Here is a 22,391-nt window from a genome sequence, read left to right as displayed (position 1 = left end):
CCTGGAATAGCTTCAGAGCTCACGTTAAGAATTCTTTTAAGTGCTTGCCATTTTAACAGAGAGGTATACTACCATCCTTGTTTGCAAGCAAATTGGTGTGGTAGAAAATTCCCATATTCAAGTGGTCAGGGATGCTTCCTATATAGTTGGCTTAATGAGATCAGAGCACCAGTACATTGCTTGGAGATCCCAGTGTAATGTGGATTAATTCTTCACACACAGGTCTGGAGAACCCATTCCAATCAGCATGGGGGTGTTCGTACAAAAGGGGCACAATGGCCCCTTTGAGGTCTTCCCCACGAATCCACTGAGCCCCCCACTCACCTCCCCCTTGCTCATGAGATTTAGAGGATAGCTTCCTTTCTCTCTCTGGAAAAGTACAGAGAGCTGAAGGAGGAACTTAGAAAAATGACACTCTTTCCCACTTCCTCTTTCATCTTGGTGGTCTCCAAGGTGAGAGCAGAGCCAAGCACAGTGTGGCTTCAGTGGCCAGCTCCTCCTGAGTACACAAAAGGAGGAACCACCTGCCTTTGAAGACTCGCTGCACTGGGCTCCACACTCAGCCTCCTCCCAATGATGTGATGTCATGTGCATGACATCACATGTGCACGGTGCACAATGGGACTTGGGCACAGCTTGGCACCTCTGGCCACAGCTCTGCCAAAGAGTGCATATGTTGCATAGCAAAGGTCTCCCGTTTATGAAGCAAGGCATTTGTAAATTGGAAAGATTTCTAGTAAATAAAAATAACAATGCACACCACCAATTGCCACAAGGTGTTAGCGGTGAGAGGCAAGCCCAAAATAACTTCAAATCATCCAGAAATACAGCTTTTGTCCACCACCACTTACTCTTCATAATAAAGAGCTATTTGTCGAGTTGCTTTTGATTCTCAGATGAAAACAACCCTCTTTCAAATATCCATTCATACCCAGAGTGTTAGTTATTGCCTCGATTAAAGCGGCTGAGTTGAAGGATGCTTGATTAATTTTCTTCCACACAAACACCGAGATCAACCAGAAAATTAACTGAGCTGTGCATAATTAGGCAGAGCATCTGAGAAGTCGTTAAGAGAGAGAGAAACTTCAGAGTTATATTTATGAGACGTCCCTTTCCCAGCTTCCCTAAGCTGAACGACATGCTTTGATTTAGATGCTTATTTTCCTTTGTGCTTTGCTCGTTCCTTTACGCCTGCCACCTTTCAAAAGGAAGATATCCATAGGAAGTCAGTTTATGTGTAATTTATGAAGCACCAGGTAAGAAATCTTTCCTCTGAACAAAGATGCTCTCCTCCCCAAAGACTTGATGATGAAATCCTTTGACAGAGTTGGCAGCAACAGAAGCAGTGCCAGAGTTACGTTACATGTAAGGACAGATGAATATGGCCGTTTCAGTTTCTCTCGGCTCCTCATTTTCTCAATCTTAAATTCAGTGCTCCAGTTTTGCGGCAACTTACAATTCCCTCCCTGCCCCAAAACACTCCTCATGAAAATTCATCAGCATTCTAGCAGGGATTTCCCCCCCCCCCCCCTAAACATACCCATTTTTGTACACAGTTTGGACTAACCTGCATATTTTTGCAAATAACTTTCCATACGCATTTTTCATTCTATTCTCATTAAGGTACGCACTTTTTTGCCCACCCAAATATATGATTTTTTGTGTGCACTTCAGCTGGTTGGAGAACTGCATTGTGAAATTCAGGGAAGTGCAAATTTTGGCTCCCCCTGAGTAGGAAGAAAAGACTTTCCCATTCAGGGTGGCGTTTTCCCTGTGCCATTTTGACTCTCAGTCCAGAGCTGCCCACAGGTATCTGCACATATATTGTACGCTCTCTTCAGGCCTATTCATGCATTCAGGGCAAATGCATGAAGGCTCAACATGGGTGGGTGGGTGGAAATTGGCAAGCCCCACCACTAACATCCCAGTACATGCTCAACACCACACACAAGAGGTAGGGACTCTTGGCTCTTCTTGTGTTGGAGTAGATAGAGCTTTGACCTGATCTACTAAGACTGTTATTATGTTCTTATGGACCAGAAGTTTCAGGATAACCCTAGGGCAGGGGTCAGCAAACTTTTTCAGCAGGGGGCCGGTCCACTGTCCCTCAGACCTTGTGGGGGGCCAGACTATATTTTGAAAAAATAAAAATGAATGAATTCCTATGCCCCACAAATTACCCAGAGATGCATTTTAAATAAAAGCACACATTCTACTAATGTAAAAACACCGGGCAGGCCCCACAAATAACCCTGAGATGCATTTAAAATACAGTGGTACCTCAGGTTAAGTACTTAATTCGTTCCGGAGGTCCGTTCTTAACCTGAAACTGTACTTAACCTAGAATCATAGAAGAATCATAGAATCATAGAGTTGGAATAGACCACAAGGGCCATCGAGTCCAACCCCCTGCCAAGCAGGAAACACCATCAGAGCACTCCTGACATATGGTTGTCAAGCCTCTGCTTAAAGACCTCCAAAGAAGGAGACTCCACCACACTCCTTGGCAGCAAATTCCACTGTCAAACAGCTCTTACTGTCAGGAAGTTCTTCCTAATGTTTAGGTGGAATCTTCTTTCTTGTAGTTTGGATCCATTGCTCCGTGTCCGCTTCTCTGGAGCAGCAGAAAACAACCTTTCTCCCTCCTCTATATGACATCCTTTTATATATTTGAACATGGCTATCATATCACCCCTTAACCTCCTCTTCTCCAGGCTAAACATGCCCAGCTCCCTTAGCTGTTCCTCATAAGGCATCGTTTCCAGGCCTTTGACCATTTTGGTTGCCCTCCTCTGGACACGTTCCAGTTTGTCAGTGTCCTTCTTGAACTGTGGTGCCCAGAACTGGACACAGTACTCCAGGTGAGGTCTGACCAGAGCAGAATACAGTGGCACTATTACTTCCCTTGATCTAGATGCTATACTCCTATTGATGCAGCCCAGAAATGCATTGGCTTTTTTAGCTGCCGTGTCACACTGTTGGTTCATGTCAAGTTTGTGGTCAACCAAGACTCCTAGATCCTTTTCACATGTACTGCTCTCAAGCCAGGTGTCCCCCATCTTGTATTTGTGCCTCTCATTTTTTTTTGCCCAAGTGCAATACTTTACATTTCTCCTGAAGCACCACTTTAGCTAATGGGGCCTCCTGCTGCTGCCGTGCCGCCAGAGCACAATTTCTGTTCTCATCCTGAAGCAAAGTTCTTAACTCGAGGTACTATTTCTGGGTTAGTGGAGTCTGTAACCTGAAGCGTATGTAACCCGAGGTACCACTGTAAAAGGACACATTCTACTCATATAAAAATACGCTGATTCCCGGACCGTCTGTGGGCCGGATTTAGAAGGCGATTGGGCCTGATCTGGTCCCCAGGCCTTAGTTTGCCTACCCATGCCCTAGGGTTTGCAGTATTAAAAAGATTTTAGGGAGGGGAGACAGAGTCTAATGAGGACTGAGCATGCCCAGTGGCCATTAAATGCCAAGTTAATGTGAGATGAAGGGATGGAAATCTGCAAGGAGAAAATGACTACTCTGGCCAAGAGTGCAGTATTTTGCTACAGGTCCCACTGAAATGATATATCAATTGGGCCCAAATATGGGGTGGGAGATTAATGGGGGGGGGGGAATGGAAGGAATCAACAGCTTTCTCTTTCTCTCTCCTTTTGTATGGAAAACTATTTGATATGTTGTCAAGAGGACAGGTTAAATTTGTTTGCTTGGTTGAAACTCTTCTTTTATAGCACATTCCTTTTTTAAAATTGTCTTTTGCAGCGTGGGGTTTGCAGAACCGCGTTTTCTATTCATACCTTAACACACTCTCATTGTTACCTCCCACACGCAGGAAGAATTCACAATCAACCTTCAGATCCATTAAGAAAACTCTATGGCAAAGTTCAAAGGAAGATACCCAAACAAAGAAGTATTGTATTTGCAGGAAGGAGTGGGAGAGAATCAGCAGTGAGAGAGTCTATTGCTTCCAAAATTCTGCATTCTTGTTGAATCTGGATAATCAAACTTATATAGCTATATTCTTGCCTCGAACGCCAGAAGAGACAAGGCAACAAGGTGTGCAGGGGATGGGATCTATTTATTTGCACCCAATCATGCAGGGTTGGTTTTTTTTTTTAAGAACATTTTCCAACTGTACAATTTCCCCATCAGACATCCCCTGCAAAAAAAGGAAAAAAGAAAAAAGTAGAACACACACAACATACACTTTCCTCCTTAGGAGAGGAGTCAGTAGATCTACAATACCTGTACAGCCAAGATTCATTTATGAGTCTGTCTTAGTTTAATAACTACCAGGCACACAAAAGGGAGTACTTTAAGGGCATGCTATGAAAATAATGGTGAAGAAAAGGAGGTTCATTCAAAAAGAAGGTGTTTTGTGCTGCTTCTTTTAAGTATGGAAGCTGAGTGAAATCTATTCTTATATAATAAATTCTGGACATGCTGTCCTTGTTATTGCCTGTCATTTAAGTGCTTAATCAAGTACAGTGGTACCTCGGGTTAAGTACTTAATTCGTTCCGGAGGTCTGTACTTAACCTGAAACTGTTCTTAACCTGAAGCACCACTTTAGCTAATGGGGGCTCCTGCTGCCGCCGCGCCGCTGGAGCACAATTTCTGTTCTTATCCTGAAGCAAAGTTCTTAACCTGAAGCACTATTTCTGGGTTAGTGGAGTGTGTAACCTGAAGTGTATGTAACCTGAAGCATATGTAACCCGAAGTACCACTGTACATACAAACAACATGATTAATTCCACCCCCATTTTTTTAACCGCTAATTTTTACCCCTGATTACATTTGTTCGTAACATGCACACACACACACATACACACACACACACACACACACACACAACCCTTGCCACTAACCATAGAAGAGAAGAAGAAGAGTTTGGATTTGATATCCCGCTTTATCATTACCCAAAGGAGCCTCAAAGCGGCTAACATTCTCCTTTCCCTTCCTCCCCCACCACAAACACTCTGAGGTGAGTGGGGCTGAGAGACTTCAGAGAAGTGTGACTGGCCCAAGGTCACCCAGCAGCTGCATGTGGAGGAGCGGAGATGCGAACCCGGTTCACCAGATTATGAGTCTACCACTCTTAACCACTACACCACACTGGGAAAGCAACTCAGAGCTGCATCTGAGCAAAGCCATAAGTTGTCCTTCAAGTGGCAGTTAGCAAGATCACAATCAAGAACAGGCGCCCAGGCTCCAAGGAGGAAGGAGCAGCCAGATCCATCATCACCCAGCAGCACCAGAGGTCAACACAGGACTACCACAGGCCAAGGCCAGCAGCTCAGCAGTTCCTGAGCCCAAGATCCCCAAATAAAATCTCTGGTGCCCATTATTTACAGAAACAGCACCCCTCTGGTGTACCACTGGCAATACCTGGCTTTCAACATTGTGATATATCACCAGCTAAACATTGCAATATACCGATATAGCACAATGTCTGAAATAAGGATGGAGCTACGTAAAGGCATTGGGCTGGCTTCACGGTTCTTCCCGCATTGTTATTTTTGCTGGCGCCTGCTCTTGTGATTCGCTGCCCCTAAAGGAGCCAGGAGAGGGCTGAGCCAGCAGAGTTAACAGGGACTGCAGGAATCGAGAGAAGCGTTGGCTGGCTTCATGGTTTTCCCCACACTGCGATAGCATGCAAACACACACACACACCACCATCACGATTTGCAATATATTGCCTGGTCAAAAATTATGAAACCGATTTCATGGTAAGGACCAAAGCCATCTTTCCCATCGGGTTTATTGGTGCATTGCGCCAGGGCGCCAGCCTGCCAGGGGTGCCCCAGTGAGTGGGGGAGCTGCGCAGCTTTGCTGGTGGCCTCCCCTTTCCCTCCTGCATGCCCGCCACCTGTGCCCCTCCAACCATATGGCTGGCTGGCGTCCAGCTTGCCTCCCAAGCCTCCTTGGAAGGAGAGCGATCCACGCAGAGGCTTGGGAAGAGGTCGACAACTCTGGGAAATGGGGGGTGGGGTGCCGGAGGGATCTTTGCACCACGGCACCATATATGCTTAAGACGGCCCTAGTAAGGACTTTAAACCAGTTTTGGACAATATATCAATATATTGCCCAGCCCTACCCATTAGCCAGGACGCGGGTGGCGCTGTGGGTTAAACCACAGAGCCTAGGACTTGCCGAGCCAAAGGACGACGGTTCAAATCCCCGCGATGGGGTGATCTCCCGTTGCTCGGTCCCTGCTCCTGCCAACCGAGCAGTTCAAAAGCACGTCAAAGTGCAAGTAGATAAATAGGTACCGCTCCGGCGGGAAGGTAAACAGCGTTTCCGTGCGCTGTTCTGGTTCGCCAGAAGCAGCTTAGTCATGCTGGCCACATGACCCGGAAACTGTATGCCGGCTCCCTCGGCCAATAAAGTGAGATGAGTGCCACAACCCCAGAGTCAGCCACGACTGGGCCTAATGGTCAGGGGTCCCTTTACCCTTTACCTTTTACCCACTAGCCACTGAAAGCCAGGGATACAAGGTCAGTCTGGCAGCACAGACTATGTGCTGAGAGGGACTTGTCAGAGTAGAGAAGGAGTACTAATTTCTGAGCCTTCTGCTCCTCAAGGAATCAGCAGAGCCTGGCAGGGAGGTAGTGATCTGGGACCTGGAAAAGCAGGGATGAGGAGATGTTTCATTCTGTTTGCATTTAAATGCAAATCTACTTAATCCACAATTTCTGAAGCAACATGTGAACCTTCTAAATCTGTATTTCTGGCTTTTGCCATGCAGTTTTCCAACCATATTATACAATATGTATATAAATGCACATATGAGTGAAAACAATACACAAGCATGCATTGATGTAGGGGAAATTGCTCATAATCAAAGCCAGAAAGTCGAGCCAAAGAACATTTTGGCCACTAGCCCTGGTGACCATGCTCTGCCTCCTCAGTTGGAGACAGCAATGCTTCTGAACAACAGCTGCTGGAAATCACAGGAGGGGAGAGGGCTCTTCTGCTTGGGTCCTGCTGGTGGGTTTCCAAAAGAGGCATCTGGTTGGCTGCCGTGAGAACCAGATACAGGATTAGATGGTGCACTGGCGTGATCCAGTAGGCTTTTTTATGCTCTTAATTTTGAATGTCTCAGTCAGGAACAACTATCCTTGCCCAGGCAAATTCTCAACCTGAACTGGAAAGCTTTTGTAGATCTGTAGAGGTGAGCCAACTTTAAGCCCAAGAAGGTGGCGTGATTATACTACTCAATCTCTAGCCTTCATGGCTCACTACAATGTGCCTTGGTTTTCTTGATTCTCATCCCCGCAGCTCCTGACAGTATTTATCATCCAATCTACAGTGATGAAACACAAGGTGTACTGCACCTGAAGCAAATGGATTCTGGGGCTAACATCAAGCAACGCTTCTTTAGAAGGTTACTTTGCACTTCTGAGATTCCTTAAGCTGAAGAAAAGGTCAAAACTACTTTTGCTGAAAAGAAAAACACAGGTTTTTTTGTTATTATTATTCAAGAAAATGGCAGATCACAAAACAGGAAGGGAGGCTGCCAGCCTCCTTGAATCTGTTGGTTTTGCAAATTGCCTAGTGGTTTCTATGTGTCTATGCATGCTTTCAGAGCTATGATTAGATTAATACACAGTTTCAAATAAGCCAGAGGGGGGCTTAGCCAGTTTCCCCTGCTAATAGAGCAATTTGAAACCCATTTGAGCTGAATTCCTTAGACTTGTATATATTTTAATCAGATGCTAAGATGAGTTAAGCATTTAGGCTCCCCACCCCTCATTCGCTTTTAACTTCTACAAAAGACTCACATTCTCTCCCCCCCCCCCCCCCAAGAATATATATACATGTAACTTGCTTTCTGAAAGGGAGGGAGAAAACAGGAAAAGCCATGTCTAGCAATATCGTGGCATATTTTTTAACAGAATTAAGTTCTCCCACATAGGCACATTCAAGTCTTCTTCAGACATTCAAATTAATGCAAAATGTCTCAAAATGAGCAGAGGTGCATGGGTGCACGACCAAAACCTCTATGCGGTGCCACTGCTCTTTAAAGAAGGAGTCTTCAGGGCAGTGGCGTAGCGTGGGTTGTCAGCACCCGGGGCAAGGCAAGTAATTTGCGCCCCCTAACCCGTGGATTTGCGCCCCCTAACCTGTGGATTTGCCCTAACCCCAGATGTTGCGCCTGGTGCGGCCGGCCCCCCCCTGCACCCCCCACGCTACGCCACTGCTTCAGGGAGACTCTGTGTTCAACTAAACAGTCAAGAACCCAGATTGTCTAGGATTCCCATCTGCAGTCAAGAACCCGGATTGTCTAGGGTTCCCAACATCAAGGATGATCAGGAGAGAAGATCAGCATGGGAGGATATGTGCCTGTGTGCACATCTCTCCTAACTTTAAGTTCACACATGCTACATATTACCTGAAACCGGCACGTGGGAGAAACAGCTATGAAAGTGCAAGTGTGGGGGAAATTAGAAATGCCCCCCCCCTCTACTTTAGCTTTGCGACTCCAGAGTTTGGCAGACATATCTGGCTCTTTTTTCCTTTGCCAAAAAGCACTCTGGGTGCTTGGCTATTGTGGGGAGTTGGGTGTATGGGCGGGGGTATCAGAACAGGTACTGACAATCACTGCCTAGGGCATCTACCCCACCATTTAGTGCTATTGAAGTTGCTTGCTATACTCACTAACTTGGCAGCCACTTGCCTTCTAATTTTAAAAGAAACATGTTTGTTCTTGTCAAAGAGAAAAGCATGGCCGTCCTAAAATAGGTTAACCTTTCGATATATAAATTTGGCATTCGCAGGGGGGTGAAATACCAGGCTGTGTGCCGTTCAGAGAGTCTGCGTGCCTGCATTTAGATATACGTAGAGCCATGGCTCTCTAACAAGGACAAAATAGGGACAGGGATTTGCCAAGTCCCCACAATACAGGGAGCTGCCCCTGGTAAATAAGGCAAGCTGGAGAAAGTGGCAGAGCTAGGTGCCATCAGCATATCGAGGGCACTGAACACAAATGCTTTGGGTGGCAGCAAGCACATTTCAGAACCTGAGAAACTGTTGTGGGTACCACATACAGCCGTGCATATACAAAACCCCACACATTCCCTGACCACACTTATTCCTCCCTGCCGCCAGCATTTATGCTTCATTCCAGCATAGGTGAGGCCACATACCCAATAGTACCTTTTTTCAAGTCTAATTGCCGTGGACAATTGTATCTTCAGCCAGGGAGTGTAACCCTTTCTTTTCCCAAATCATTCCTCCATCTTAGACCCCATCTGCACTGCACGTTTAAAACAATATCATGCCTCACAGAGCTACAATTTCCAGAGTGGTTTAACAATCAAATCCTCTTCATGCAAGAATTGTAGCTCCAGGAGGGGCAGCTGCAGAGATAAGAAATGAAGAGTTGTTCCATTGTCTGGAGAGGCCACTTCCTGATTTGCATGAAGAAGCCATTTTCAACAGAGCCCAGCAATCGAAGCCTACAGTTGTATTGATACAGCACTAGGTGTTGAAATGTTGCTTCCCCTAACAATTTTGCACCCAGGGCAACCACCACTGGTCTGAACCAAACTCTAATTTGTTAATAGCCACCCCCTAGCAGCAACACGCCACATAACAGAGGCATGGGGACCAGATGCTGCAACAAGCCCAGATGTCAATTCTTTTCCCAGGACTTGCCGATCGGAAGGTCGGCGGTTCGAATCCCCATGATGGGGTGAGCTCCCATTACTCGGTCCCAGCTCCTGCCAACCTAGCGGTTCGAAAGCACATCAAAGTGCAAATAGATAAATAGGTACCACTCCGGTGGGAAGGTAAATGGCGTTTCCGTGCGCTGCTCTGGTTTTGCCAGAAGCGGCTTAGTCATGCTGGCCACATGACCCGGAAAAACTGTCTGCAGACAAACGCCGGCTCCCTCGGCCAGTAAAGCGAGATGAGTGCTGCAACCCCAGAGTCATTCGTGACTGGACTTAATTGTCAGGGGTCCTTTACCTTTACTTTTTAATCATGCCACACCCAACCAGAGCCACCCATAGGGTCGGGGCGAAGGCAGGCAAGCTACCCATAGGGGTGGAAGCACACCACGGGGCCTCCGGATTCTGCCTGCCTCCTCCCACTCAGCCACCCTAAAGCTGGGGGAGAGGCAGTAGGAGGACCATTTGGCAGCACAGAGCCTGCACGCACCCAAGCCACTATGTCTTTCCCAGGAGCGATGTGTGGCTAGGGCACACTGCAGGCCCCGTGGTGAGTGCCACCCAGCATTTCGTAACCCCCTTAGTGATGACACCCGGGGCGGACAGTACCCACCACACCCCCTTCCTCCACCGCTGCACCCAACATCCCCACAGCCCTTCCCTAAGGCTAACATTTCTCTTTCTCTCTTTTTATCTCTTTCACCATACATCTAATCAAGACGATTCTGGTCCATGAAACCTTGTTTTGTTTTGTTTTGTTTTGTTTTGTTTTGTTTTGTGCAACAGACTAACACAACGATCTTTCTGGGAGAGGCTTATCGTTGAAATCTGTTAAAGGGGGCCAGAGCTTGGAAGAAGATCTGAAGGTAAAGACAAGAAACAGTACTTCTGAGTGGTGAGAGAGGCATATGATCATGCATAGGAAATAAATCTTAGTTGATCAATCATGTGAGTTTTACTCAACTAAATAGCATACCTTGCAGACAAGGGGGGAAATGTACTTTTTCTTTTTTTAAAAATGACATTCAGGTGAGGGAAGTGTACAGCATAACATTCATCTTAGGAGAGGCATTCGCTCCTTCAAGAGGAAGGAGGTTAGGCTGTATCCAATTTCTACTCAGAGAAAACCCACTGAAATTAATGGTCCTATGCTAGTCATGCCCATTAATTTCAGTGAGCAAAAGTAAGTTGGTTTTACAGCCCAAAGCCTTGAAACAGGTTTTGTAAGTAGTTCAGGGCTTGCTCTCTCTCTCTCTCTCTCTCTTTTGCTTTCTTCAAAGAGAACCCATCCCCAACATTTAGAGTTCCAAAGGTGGGTGGGAGGGATAGAAGAGCAATTACAAAAGAACATCTGCACAGTTGAAAAATTCAAGGCATGCAAAAATTCAGTTCTGCCAAGTGCATGCAAGCTGTTAGGTTAACAGAGCTAAAAATGACTAATGGTGATGTGAGAAGACGCCAGGAAGCTGCCTTGCACCATTGGCCAACCTAGCTCGTGTATTCTTAATGCCAGAGGTGGGAACATGTGACCACCCAGGTGTAATCAGACTCCAAGTCACTGACCATTCTGGCTAGGGCTGATGTGAGGGCCACAGGCTTCCAACCCCTGCTCAACAGTGAGCGGCAGTGGTCTTCCCAGGATTTCAGATGGGAGTCTTTCACAGCAATGCCTGGAGATATCGGGGATTGGCTCTGGGACTTTCTTCCTGCAATGCAGTGCTCTACTACCAAGACACAAACCTTTCCTCCAGGCTTCGCTACAACCTCAGACCCTGACCAAGCTTTCCCATTTCTCCTTCCCTGGCCCAAAACACCCTGCACCACCTGCTCTACATTGTTTTGCCTGAAGGCCTCCAATGCTGTGTTTCTGTTGCTCCCACTCTTTGGCAGGAAATAAACTGTTGCACACAGAACCCCTTTGTGAGAAGCTGAGCGCTGGCCTCTCCCAAGGGGAGGGGGTGGGGAACCATATGGGCAGGTGGGTGACTGAGCAGCTATTTATGCCTATTCCACCCCCTCCTCTTCATTGAGCTTCTACACACCCCATAACTCTACAGTGGTTCTCTCTCTCTCTCTCTCTCTCTCTCTCTCTCTCTCTCTCACACACACACACACACACACACACACACACACACACACACACCCTTCGCAAGCCACCATTGCTGGAGGTTATCTAGGGATTTGTCTTGAGTGCAGGGAACCCAACTCCCAATTTTTGCTGATTTCACACTGTAGGGTTCTCCTGGCTTATTCATTATCTGTGTCTTTGGTCTGTTTGGCATTCAGTTTGGAAAGGAAAGGCAATTGAATGGCAACCTGAGGCATTATGGAACTAATGTCACACTTGAGTCGCATTCCCAAGACTTCAAGGTTGCTGGTGTCTTTGTGGGGGTGCTTTTTGGCCTACCCCGCTCACCTTGGACAGCAAGGCCTGGGTGCACATTTTGGATTCATGTACCCAAAGCTCACACAGCAGGGAGGGTGAATTTACTCCCAAATCCTTGGCTGGGGAGCCATGGAATCACCATCGCCATCATTATTATTTTTAGATTTTAAGCATCTTTATTGAAAGTTCAAAAAGTGCATAATTATATGTGAGACATAAATAAAAGAGAGAAAAAGAGTAAGAGAAACAGAAGGGAAAATAAAGCGGGGGGGGAGGGGACGGACCCAAAACGGTATATTTTACAAGGTTGTTATTGTACTCCACCACATCTAAACCTATTACAGTATTTGTAAGACTGGATTCCAAATATCATTGAATTTGTCTGTGGCAAGTCTGCATTTATATGCAAGTTGCTCATATGCTGCGAGTTTGTATAAATCTTCAGTCACCAACATTTTTTTATTATCTGTACCGCACCCAATTGACTGGGTTGCCCCAGACACTCTGGGTGGCTTCCAGCACAAGAACATAACAAAACATTAAACATTAAGAACTTCCCTATACAGGGCTGCCTTCAGATGTCTTCTAAAGGAATGTGGCTTCCACATGCCCAGGGCGTTTGAGGGATGCTTCCCTCCTGGATGTTAATTCAAACTCACTTGCCTATACTTGCATACTTTGGTTATTTATTACCAGGTGTTTTGTTTTGGTCCATTTCGTTCCGTTTCATAAATGGGGCATTTCCACCATTGCATATCTCTTTCAGAGTGTGTTGGCAATGCACCCATCCTCCCCCCACATTTAAAATAAATAAATAGATCCCCTCACTCAGGGTTTCATAGGAGCTCATGATCCCACTTGGGTAAAGCTTCAATACAACACTCATCCTCATTAGAGCCATCAGGAGTGGATGTCCTCACCTTCTGTGTGGATTTCCAAATGTTATGGAATGAGACTCCAAGCAACAGAGTACATGCCTACACTTTACATTGCGGGATCACACATAGTGCTACAGTTCCTAGGGAACTTACTGGCTAACGGGGACTGGCCTGCTTCTCAGTGTTATTATTTGGAGGTTCGCGTCCAACCTCAGTAGTCAAGTTTCATTGCTGGGAGGTGGGGCCAGTCCCAATTATATATATATAGGGGGTGGAGCCGACAGTAGCCAGGCAGTCGGCTCTGGAGATCACCCTCCAACCCCTCCTTTAGTTTAATGTTTTCTTGTTTGCAGGTTAACTTTTTCTTCCTGTTTAGCAGGCGCTGCTACGGTCTTTGACTGCTTGCTGTTGAAGGACCGGGAAGAAATTTTCCTGCATTGGCAGGTTTTGTCTTCCCCGTAGCAATTTGTCACAACTTTGGCAGTTTATGGCCTTGGGTGGAATCCTTTAGCCCTTTCTTCCCTATAATGGGAGGGGGAATGTGAAGTGGTGACAGGGATATGGGCTGCGCTGCCTGCTACACATATGTCTCGTAGTGCACCCCCATATCCCATTTACCCTGATGTTCCCCAGTTCCCCCGGCTGGGGGGCTGGGGGGGGGGGGTAAACGCCCAAGGCCTAAGCCAAGGTCTTCCTACATTCAGAAGTTTAATAAAGTTGTGGCCTAATTTAATTCCCTAACACGTTGTCAGAGTCTTTATTACTTCCTTATGATCCCTGGGGGCTGGGGCTGTCGCGGCCTGGTCACACAATTACGATCACACACAACTGGACTGTGCCAAAACTTCCCTCTCTAAAAGCCCTGTGTATTTGTATTAAGTCTTCCCGCATGCTCCCTCACTGATCTATCACATACCCTCCAACCTTTCTCCAAAGAAAATAGGGCATCCTATCCCATAATAATGATTATAATTTTATTATTTATACCCTGCCCATCTGACTGGGTTGTCCCAGCCACTCTGGGTAGCTTCCAACATATATAAAAATACAATAAAGCATTAAACGTTAAAAAGCTTCCGTGGGGGGCATTGGGACTGGAAGGGCAGAAGAAAGGAAGCCCACCAATAGCCCTCCCTATTTGTAGGGAGATTAGGCAATAGACTAACATTTCATAGAATTATGAGAGAATGTTGTCTGTTTCGTGACCATTCATTCTGAGGTTTGATGTTGCAGCTTCAAAGCATGTTTTGCATGTTGAATAAGAGAAATTCACACCAAAATGCTGATAATTGTTTCATGAGGATTTCTTTCCCCTTCCAAGCACATGCGGGGGCGCACACACACACACACACACACACACACACACACTGCAGCAAAAATGTGGAGAACTGGATCAGGGATCAGAAAAATACAAAACCAAGAGAAGCAAAATGGACCGATCCATCGGTCCCTAGTATGAAATGAGGGACTTACTTGGTTGGTCGATAATCTGGTATGGTACGGTCCAGTGATATTTTCTCACTGAGGTAGGAATTGTAGCCATATTTCTCATGCGGTCCCTTGGCTTTCTCTTCCTCCTCAGGGGAAAGCGTGGCAGGAAGCCCTCCTTTCCCACGGCCACCATAGCCTTCAATGAGCCCCAGTGATTTGGACAGACCTGGAGAGAGAGAAACAGGATCAGTTTTCAAAAATGGGAGTCAACCGTTGCTTCTTTATCCCAGAGTCAAAGATGTAATCCAGGCGTTGCTAAATCTTCTGGGCCTGTGGACACATTTCATCTTTTTCCAGTGAGTGTGTGTTGGGATTCCCACTCCTTCCCCTGGTAATTTCTGTCCCTCACCTTTCCCCAGATCAGCTGTCCCTGATTCACACACACACATTTACTTCAGTTTTCCAAGTGATTAGGGTAAAAGCAATATCCAACAGAATTAATCTGAGCCTTGAAAAACACAAAGAACTGAAAGAAGGAAGAAGAAATGGCACACCCTCTCTAGGGATGTAAGAAGATTTCACTTTCTTTTCCACCTTGCATTCGTCACACACAGCATTGTTTCTGTTCCACTGCAGTTCTTCCACCAACACCTACATGATTCACCACCACCACCACCATCGTCATTTGTATGCTGCCTTTCCATAGGTAAAGTTCTGCTCAAAGTGGCTTACAACTTATATCTTTTTAATTACAAACATAACAAAAAGCAGCCATGAACAATAAATAAAATGCATTAAAAAGCTCACAACCAAATTGAGGGATTTCCACATACATCATAAGATCTAAAAGTAAACATAAAAAATAGTATCAACAGCAGGAATGAAACTCCCTAAACAGTACCCCAACTCCAGCAGCCTCAGCTTTAGTAGCTGGAGTCAGTTGGGGCCCTGCCCTTCTGGAGCACTGGAAGCCAAGAGAGAGAGAGAGATCTCCCAGCTGCGCCCTGCCTTTAACGGGCAGGCCACACCCCCTGACCGACCGGATTGGCCGGCCCGGCCAGTGACGCAGCCAGGAAACCCCAATTGCGCAGGTCTGGCCTCTGCGCACATGGAGGGGTCGTGAGAGCCCGCAACACCAGCTCCTCTTAAGGTGGAAGTGGCCTTGCTGTCTGCTGTGGAAAAATTATTTGACCTATGTAATGTTCCATTCAGCTGCTGACCGAATATGAGGATTTATATATGTGCCACGGAGCCATAAGTGCCTGAACCCTGTCGAATGACTCAGCCCATGTGTCTGGGCTGAAGTTAATTTTGCAGTGGCACAACGGAACAGGGACTCTTAGCAATACTAGAACTTGGGGACAATCAATGAAGCTGAATGCTTGAAAAGTCAGAAGAGGAGTACTTCTTGCAGGACATATTATAATTATGGAATTTGCTCTCACAAGAGGGAGACAAGCATCAATTGAATGGCTTTAAAGAGGATTAGACAAATTCATGGAAGATCTGGCTATAGGTTGTTTTGAATTAAGTCCTAAGGCTGAGCGATGTCCAGTTTTCAGCATCAGTGATATACTGATATAGCACAATGTCTGAAATAAGGATGGAACTATGGAGAGGTGAACTGGGTAATGTCCTGGCAAATGCTACTCATTAGGAGACACACTTTTACTTACCCAGTTTAACATATTGTTGCACCTGTTGTTTTATAGAACAGAGCAAAAAGGGTGGTAGAAGTCAGGAGAGAAGCGATGGCCAGCTTCATCATTTATCCCACATCACAATTTTTTTACATAGCACACACACACGCATTGTGATTCACGATACATTGCCATGCCCAATATTATGAAAATGTTACCACAACGTGGACCCATTTTGGATGATGCCTCAATACATCACCCGTCGCCCTATTAGAGTAGACCCTAAGTCACTCCTTTCTATTAACTTCAATGTTTAGGGGTAATGTTGAATGCCACCCTGGGTTTCTGCCTCCCCTGTGTGAGGCAGTATGCTGTTGGGGTCCTGCTTTTGAGCTTAGCATAGACACCTGCTTAGCCACTCTGAGCACAGGATGCTGAGATAGATGGCTCCCTGGCCTGATCCTGCAGGGCTCTAATAATAATAATTTATTTATACCCCGCCCATCTGGCTGGGCTTCCCCAGCCACTCTGGGCAGCTTCCAACAAAATATTAAAATACAATAAGGCATCAAACATTAAAAGTTTCCCTAAACAGGGCTGCTTTCAGATGTCTTCTAAAAGTCTGGTAGTAGTTGTTCTTTTTGACATCTGGTGGGAGGGCGTTCCACAGCGCGGGTGCCACTACCGAGAAGGCCCTCTGCCTGGTTCCCTGTAACTTGGCTTCTCGCAGTGAGGGAACCACCAGAAGGCCCTCGGCACTGGACCTCTTATGTTCTTACCTTTATCAGATTCCTCCACTCCACCCCCATCTATTATTGGTATCATGATTTAGCTACTTCCCACTGCTTTGCTGAAAAGGGACTAATTCAGAGAAAGGGAGGAATTGCCAAGTAAATACCTATCTTTTCAGTGAATGAATCATAGGATTGCAGAGTTGGAAGGGACTTGGGGGATTATCTAGCCCCAATCCCCAGCAATGCAGGAATCACAGCTATACCATCTCTGGCAGATGGCCATCCAAGCTCTGTTTAAAAACCTCCGAAGGAGAGTTCACCACCTTCCCAAGGTAGTTCGTTCCACTGAGCTAAAATGAATGCAGATATAATGGCCAATTTAAGCTTTCAAACAAATAAATAGGACACAGCATGCACAATACACAAGCCTTGGACTTTCTGCAACACAAAGTGCTTTTTGCTCCACTCTCTTTAAGGAAAGAGCCAAGGGGCAAGAGCGAGTGTCAAAGAAAGAAAAGCCAAGCACATTAAGAAGGGATGGAAAGACAAAGTAATATTTTATGACATGCTTCACTGTGCATTATAGAGAGCAGTAGCACCTGACATTTTTACATTTATTTTTAGGAGAGATTCACACCTCCCTCATTGTCAGGCACTACTGAGCACTTTGATGGATGATTTTTATTCTTAGCGGTGATATTTATTTTCCCATCGCTTCGGCTGAGGGACCCTGCGACCCCTCCAGGCAGGCCTTTTGTGTCGTTCCTTTATTTCGACAGGAGGTGAACAAGAAACAAAAGAGCGCAATGCCACAAGATCTGGATTCATGCGCTCCCCAATGTGATGTTGCAATGGTGTTCTCTTCCTTCAAGGCACTGTGTGTGTGAGAAAGGGGTGGGGGGAGGCAATGTCAGGGACGCTATGTTCACCAATTAAATATGGTTAGAATGCAATCAGTTTCCATACTTAAAAACAAACCGTCCAAATCATCTTCAAGTATATTCTTCTTACCCAAACCTCCAGTTTAGGCCTTCAACTCAAAAACGGGCATTCTGGGGGTTTGGTGTGGGAGAGACTTATACCTATTGCAATCCCTGTTTGGCTCAGTAATATGATGACCCGCTGGTGGAGGAAGAGGGGGGCGGGGGAAGCACACCCCCCCAGTGCAATCCCAGTGGGGTGCCATCGCGGATGCCCACCGTCTGCACTGAGTGCCACGCCCCCAGGACACGTGCCACACCCCCAGGATGCGCACCAGCCATGCCCCCCAGTGCCTGCTCTCCGCCACTGTGATGGTCTAGGGCCCAATCTTTAAAACATTGGTCCACATGCATCTGCCAGCTGAGCTAGCAGCAGCCCCTCCCAGAGGCTCCTTAAGAGATCTTGCAACATGTTCCAATAGTCATGGATCAATCGGTTGCCTTACACAGCAATTCCAGCTCCTGGAATCCGTGAAATAAGTTCAATGCATCATAAAGCCAGTCCACTCCTATCAGGAAAAGTTCCACTGCACCACACTCCTTTCCAGGTCATTTCCTCCCCATCCCACATCTCAAAAGGCACCCAGAGCCATTGTCACAAAAACTTAAGTGTTCTCAGGTGAGATGCAACCATTTGGATATGTGCATTCCCATTCTGCCCCAGCCCTGCACGTCATCCCACTCGCCACGCTCCCCGTTGCCAGATCAGCCTGTCAGAAGAGATTCACTAAGGCAGTCAAAGTGTCACTTTGTTTTAAAGTGTATGCAACGGCAGATCCGCAAAATGTAGACAGGTGCTCTTGGTGGGAGGAATACATTAAGTGCCCGGCATCAAGATTGGAAAAGACAATGTGACTCCACAGTGATTGAAAAGTTGTCTTTGAAATACCTGGCCTTGGAAAAGGAGGAATCAATCCTAAGGCTTCCCTGAAGGAAAATACCTTGATTCATTCGAGTATATAGTGGTTGATGGGTACTTCAATCCCTCCCAAGCCAGCTCACCTTGAAAACTAGGGAGCTTCTGCAAATGGGATTCTTGAAAAAGCTTGAACTCTCAAGGCACCTCTCAAGGATTTGCAAGGAAAATGAGAAAAAACATAAAGGGTTTCAGGCTCCTTCCTCTGCCACACTCCCCCACCAGTAAAGAAACAAAAGGAAGACTCTTGTGGTTTCAAACAGAGAGGAGTCACTAGCAACAATGTGGACTGACAATGCTGAAATTGGCTAATAATAATAATAATAATATATTTATATGCCATCCATCTGGCAGGGTTGTCCCAGCTACTCTAGGCTACTACATTCTAAGCCATGGATGGGCAAACTAAGGCCCGGGGGCTGGATCTGGCCCAATCGCCTTCTAAATCCGGCCCATGGACGGTCTGGGAATTGACGTGTTTTTACATGAATGTGTGCTTTTATTTAAAATGCATCTCTGGGTTACTTGTGGGGCATAGGAATTCATTCATTTTTCCCCTTCAAAATATAGTCCGGCCCCCCACAAGGTCTGAGGGACAGTGGACCGGCCCCCTGCTGAAAATCTAAGCCTACTACAAAACCAGTTCCTCTGTCAGAAGAGCAACATATAGGAAAATAAACAGAGCCTGCTGGATCAGACCAGTGACCCATCCAGTCCAACATTCAGTTCTCACAGTAACCAACCAGATGCACACAGGAAGTCCACAAGCAGTATGTGAGCACAACAGCACTCCATTCACCTGCAGTTCCCAACCACTGGGACATAGTGCCTCTGACAGTTGGTAGCCATCCCTGACTCTTGTGGGGGGGAATTCTATAGTTCAGCTGTGTGAAAAAGTACTTTCTTCTGTCTCTCTTGAATCTTCCAACATTCAGCTTCCTTGGGTGACCCAAAGTTCTGGTGTCATGGGAGATACTAAGAGTCCCTCTTTTATTGGGCTGTTGAGAAATTCATTTCATCCCAGACACAAGGGCTCAGTCCCTCAGTCATTCAGCTAGGAATGCCAGTGTTCTCTGATAAAAAGGTTTTTATTAGGGTTTATAAAGAAAAATACAAAGATTTTTATCAAATATCTCTTTTTCCCCCAAATTAAAACATTAATCAAAGAAAAGAAAAGAAAAGAAAGTTAAAGTGAAGTTCTTTAAGCCCAGGTTCAGACATGTTCTTCAAGGGCTCATGAAAGCCCACCTCAAGAAAGAAGTGAACTTGTATTGACTTCTATGTTATCTTTTATTAAACCACCTCAAGGCAGTTTACAATAAAAAACCTTTATAATACAGTTTGAATTTTAAAAACATAAACCAGCAGTATTAACAGTCAGTACAATTGTTGTAACACACTTAAGGCCTCAAAGTTCTTCATCGTGAAATAACACCCACACCAGGGAAGAATTAAATCAGCAATACCAGGGAAATCATGTACAGGTGGCCTCGAGCTCTGATGTGCGCTGCTGCCGGGTCTCTGCTCCAGTCCTGCAGTGAGAGCTGGAGGACTGTTGTTTGGCAATCTGATCATGCACAAACTCCTGCAAGCTAACTGCTTAATTCTGCTGATCCATCCCTGCTGAACGTATGTGGGCTTGGACACCGTAATTAAGTCTCTGGTGCCACAGAATTGAACGTGGGGTTCAAGGCTCCATTGAGCACCACCAACAACATCATGCTTAGGCAAGCAGTGGTGACGCTAATGATTGTAAGCCCAGTTGCTGGTCATGGGCTCTGCTGCGACCAGGCCCTTGCCCCAGTATGCCACACATTGGTACTGGACTTGATCATTTCCTAGCACGTAGGAAGGCAGGAAGCTGGCTTATACTGATCCGTCAAGCTCAGTATTGTCAACACTATACAACAATGGCTCTGCAGGATTCCAGAGTCTCTCCAGCTCAAGCTGGAGGTGCCAGGAATTGGAACCTTCATGCAAACCAGGTGATCTGCTACTGAGCTACAGCTACTGAGCTGCAAAGCAGGTCCTCTGTTACTGAGCCATGACTACTTAGCTATGACTTCCCTGGAATTTTGAGATCAAATGGGAGTTCACCTCATCATCAGATTCGAACCACCACCCTTCCAATCAGCAAGCCCAAGAGGCTCAGTGGTTTAGACCACAGCACTACACGCATCCCTTGGTCCTGCACATTATATCATAGGGATGGCCCAGGGCATGAGAACTTACTAGAGGCAGATTGAAATAGAACGTGCCAAGTGATTTGGTGAGTTCCCTGAGATTCTAGGGCATGCTGCTCTTAACTAGAAAAAGCATAGACCTGTTGCCAAGTATGGAGCAAATCTTACGAAAGCTTGGAGGAGCAAGCCATGCACCCAGCCACTGGTTTTCAAAACACAAGTGAAACAGAAGGATTGTTGTTGTTTATATTAAATAATAAAAAATACAAGCAGCAAAGATAGGGAAGTTTAGTGTATCTGAGCACTTATGAAACCCCAAGTTCCCTCCTGTGTCATCCTATCTCCAGATTAACAAAAGACCTGGGGGATGCTGGAGGTTTTGACTCAGATTTATTATACAAGCTTTCCATCTAGAAGCTTCTGTACACCGGCAATTTTTGTCATCGAGATTGCTCTGAACTTGTCTCTCCTTTTTCCTACATCCAAAATACATGGTACTTCTGTTTGACTGAGTGATGGTGGCACTCCGCAGAAGCACTGAAAAGAAAACACAACCTAGTATTCCTCCATGTGAAGAGAATGTTTATTAAAGAGCTTTCTTCTGTACACTGCAGAAAGTCCACTAAAACTGCTGCTACTAATTAGATTATTTAGCAGTCATGTTGTGCCTGATGTTGTACAGATCATATAAGTGACACAGTAAGTGCCTAGAGCTTTTTTGATCTTATGGCATTTTCAGGCAAGAATGGGAAAGACTCCCTCGTCTGAAATTCTGGAGAGTCATTGCCAGTCACTGATGGCAATGCCGAAGTATGTGATCGTCCAAACTCTGCTTGAAAACCTCCAATGACTTTACTTTCCCCAAAAACCCACAGTCCTTCCTGTTGGGAATAATTCAGACTGAAATTCCCAGGTGTCAGAAAAGGTTATTTATGTATGCAACAACTGCGGCCTGTGTTTTGTTAGCACCAAAATGGAAAACGAGTGAGGTCCCAACCAAAGAAGATTAGCAGTTTAAGTTGGCAGAATATGCACAACTTGCAGACTTAACATATAGAATAAGAGAACAAGAAGAACATAGGTTTAAGGAAGATTGGAAAACGTTTATTGAATATATGGAAAATAATTGCGTACGCTGGCAGCATTAAGATAAATTCAACAGTGTAAATAAGTTTTGATGGTTGTAATAATGGAAAGCTGGTTGGTGTAGTTTTTCTAAAATATTCAGAGATATAAGGTATGCAAAATGAAGCATGGAAAGAGAAGAAGGGAAGTCACTGATATCTTAAGTATGTAAAATGTTTATTTGAAATTGTAAAACAGAAAATTCAATAAAAATCTTTTTTTTTTTTAATGAAAACCTCCAGTGAAGGAGAGTCCACCACCTTCCCAGGTAATTTCATTCCACTGTTCAACAGCTCTTACCACCAGAAGGTTCTTCCTAATGTTTAATAGGAATCACCTTCCTTCGAATTTGAATTCATTGGTTGGGTCCTACATAGATCACTGGTTTAATTCACCATAAGGCAGCAATACAAGGCGGGGTTTGTCGCTCGGTGGTACAGCAT

The 22,391-nt window shown here is 45.7% G+C and overlaps 1 protein-coding gene across 1 annotated transcript in view; it reads right to left on the bottom strand.

Annotated features, from left to right (window-relative positions):
* GALNT17 (polypeptide N-acetylgalactosaminyltransferase 17) overlaps positions 1-22,391 on the bottom strand; it is a 112,048-nt gene that overhangs the window by 60,904 nt on the left and 28,753 nt on the right. Inside the window, exon 2 of the mRNA XM_028708039.2 lies at positions 14,413-14,596. Within this exon, the coding sequence (XP_028563872.2) occupies positions 14,413-14,596 (184 nt within the window). The remainder of the gene's footprint in view (positions 1-14,412; positions 14,597-22,391) is intronic.

This window comes from Podarcis muralis, chromosome 15, assembly GCF_964188315.1.
Source record: "Podarcis muralis chromosome 15, rPodMur119.hap1.1, whole genome shotgun sequence".
NCBI lineage: Eukaryota > Metazoa > Chordata > Lepidosauria > Squamata > Lacertidae > Podarcis > Podarcis muralis.
The sequence above is the reverse complement of the archived record's forward strand: the minus strand, read 5'-3'. Positions and strand labels throughout refer to the sequence as shown.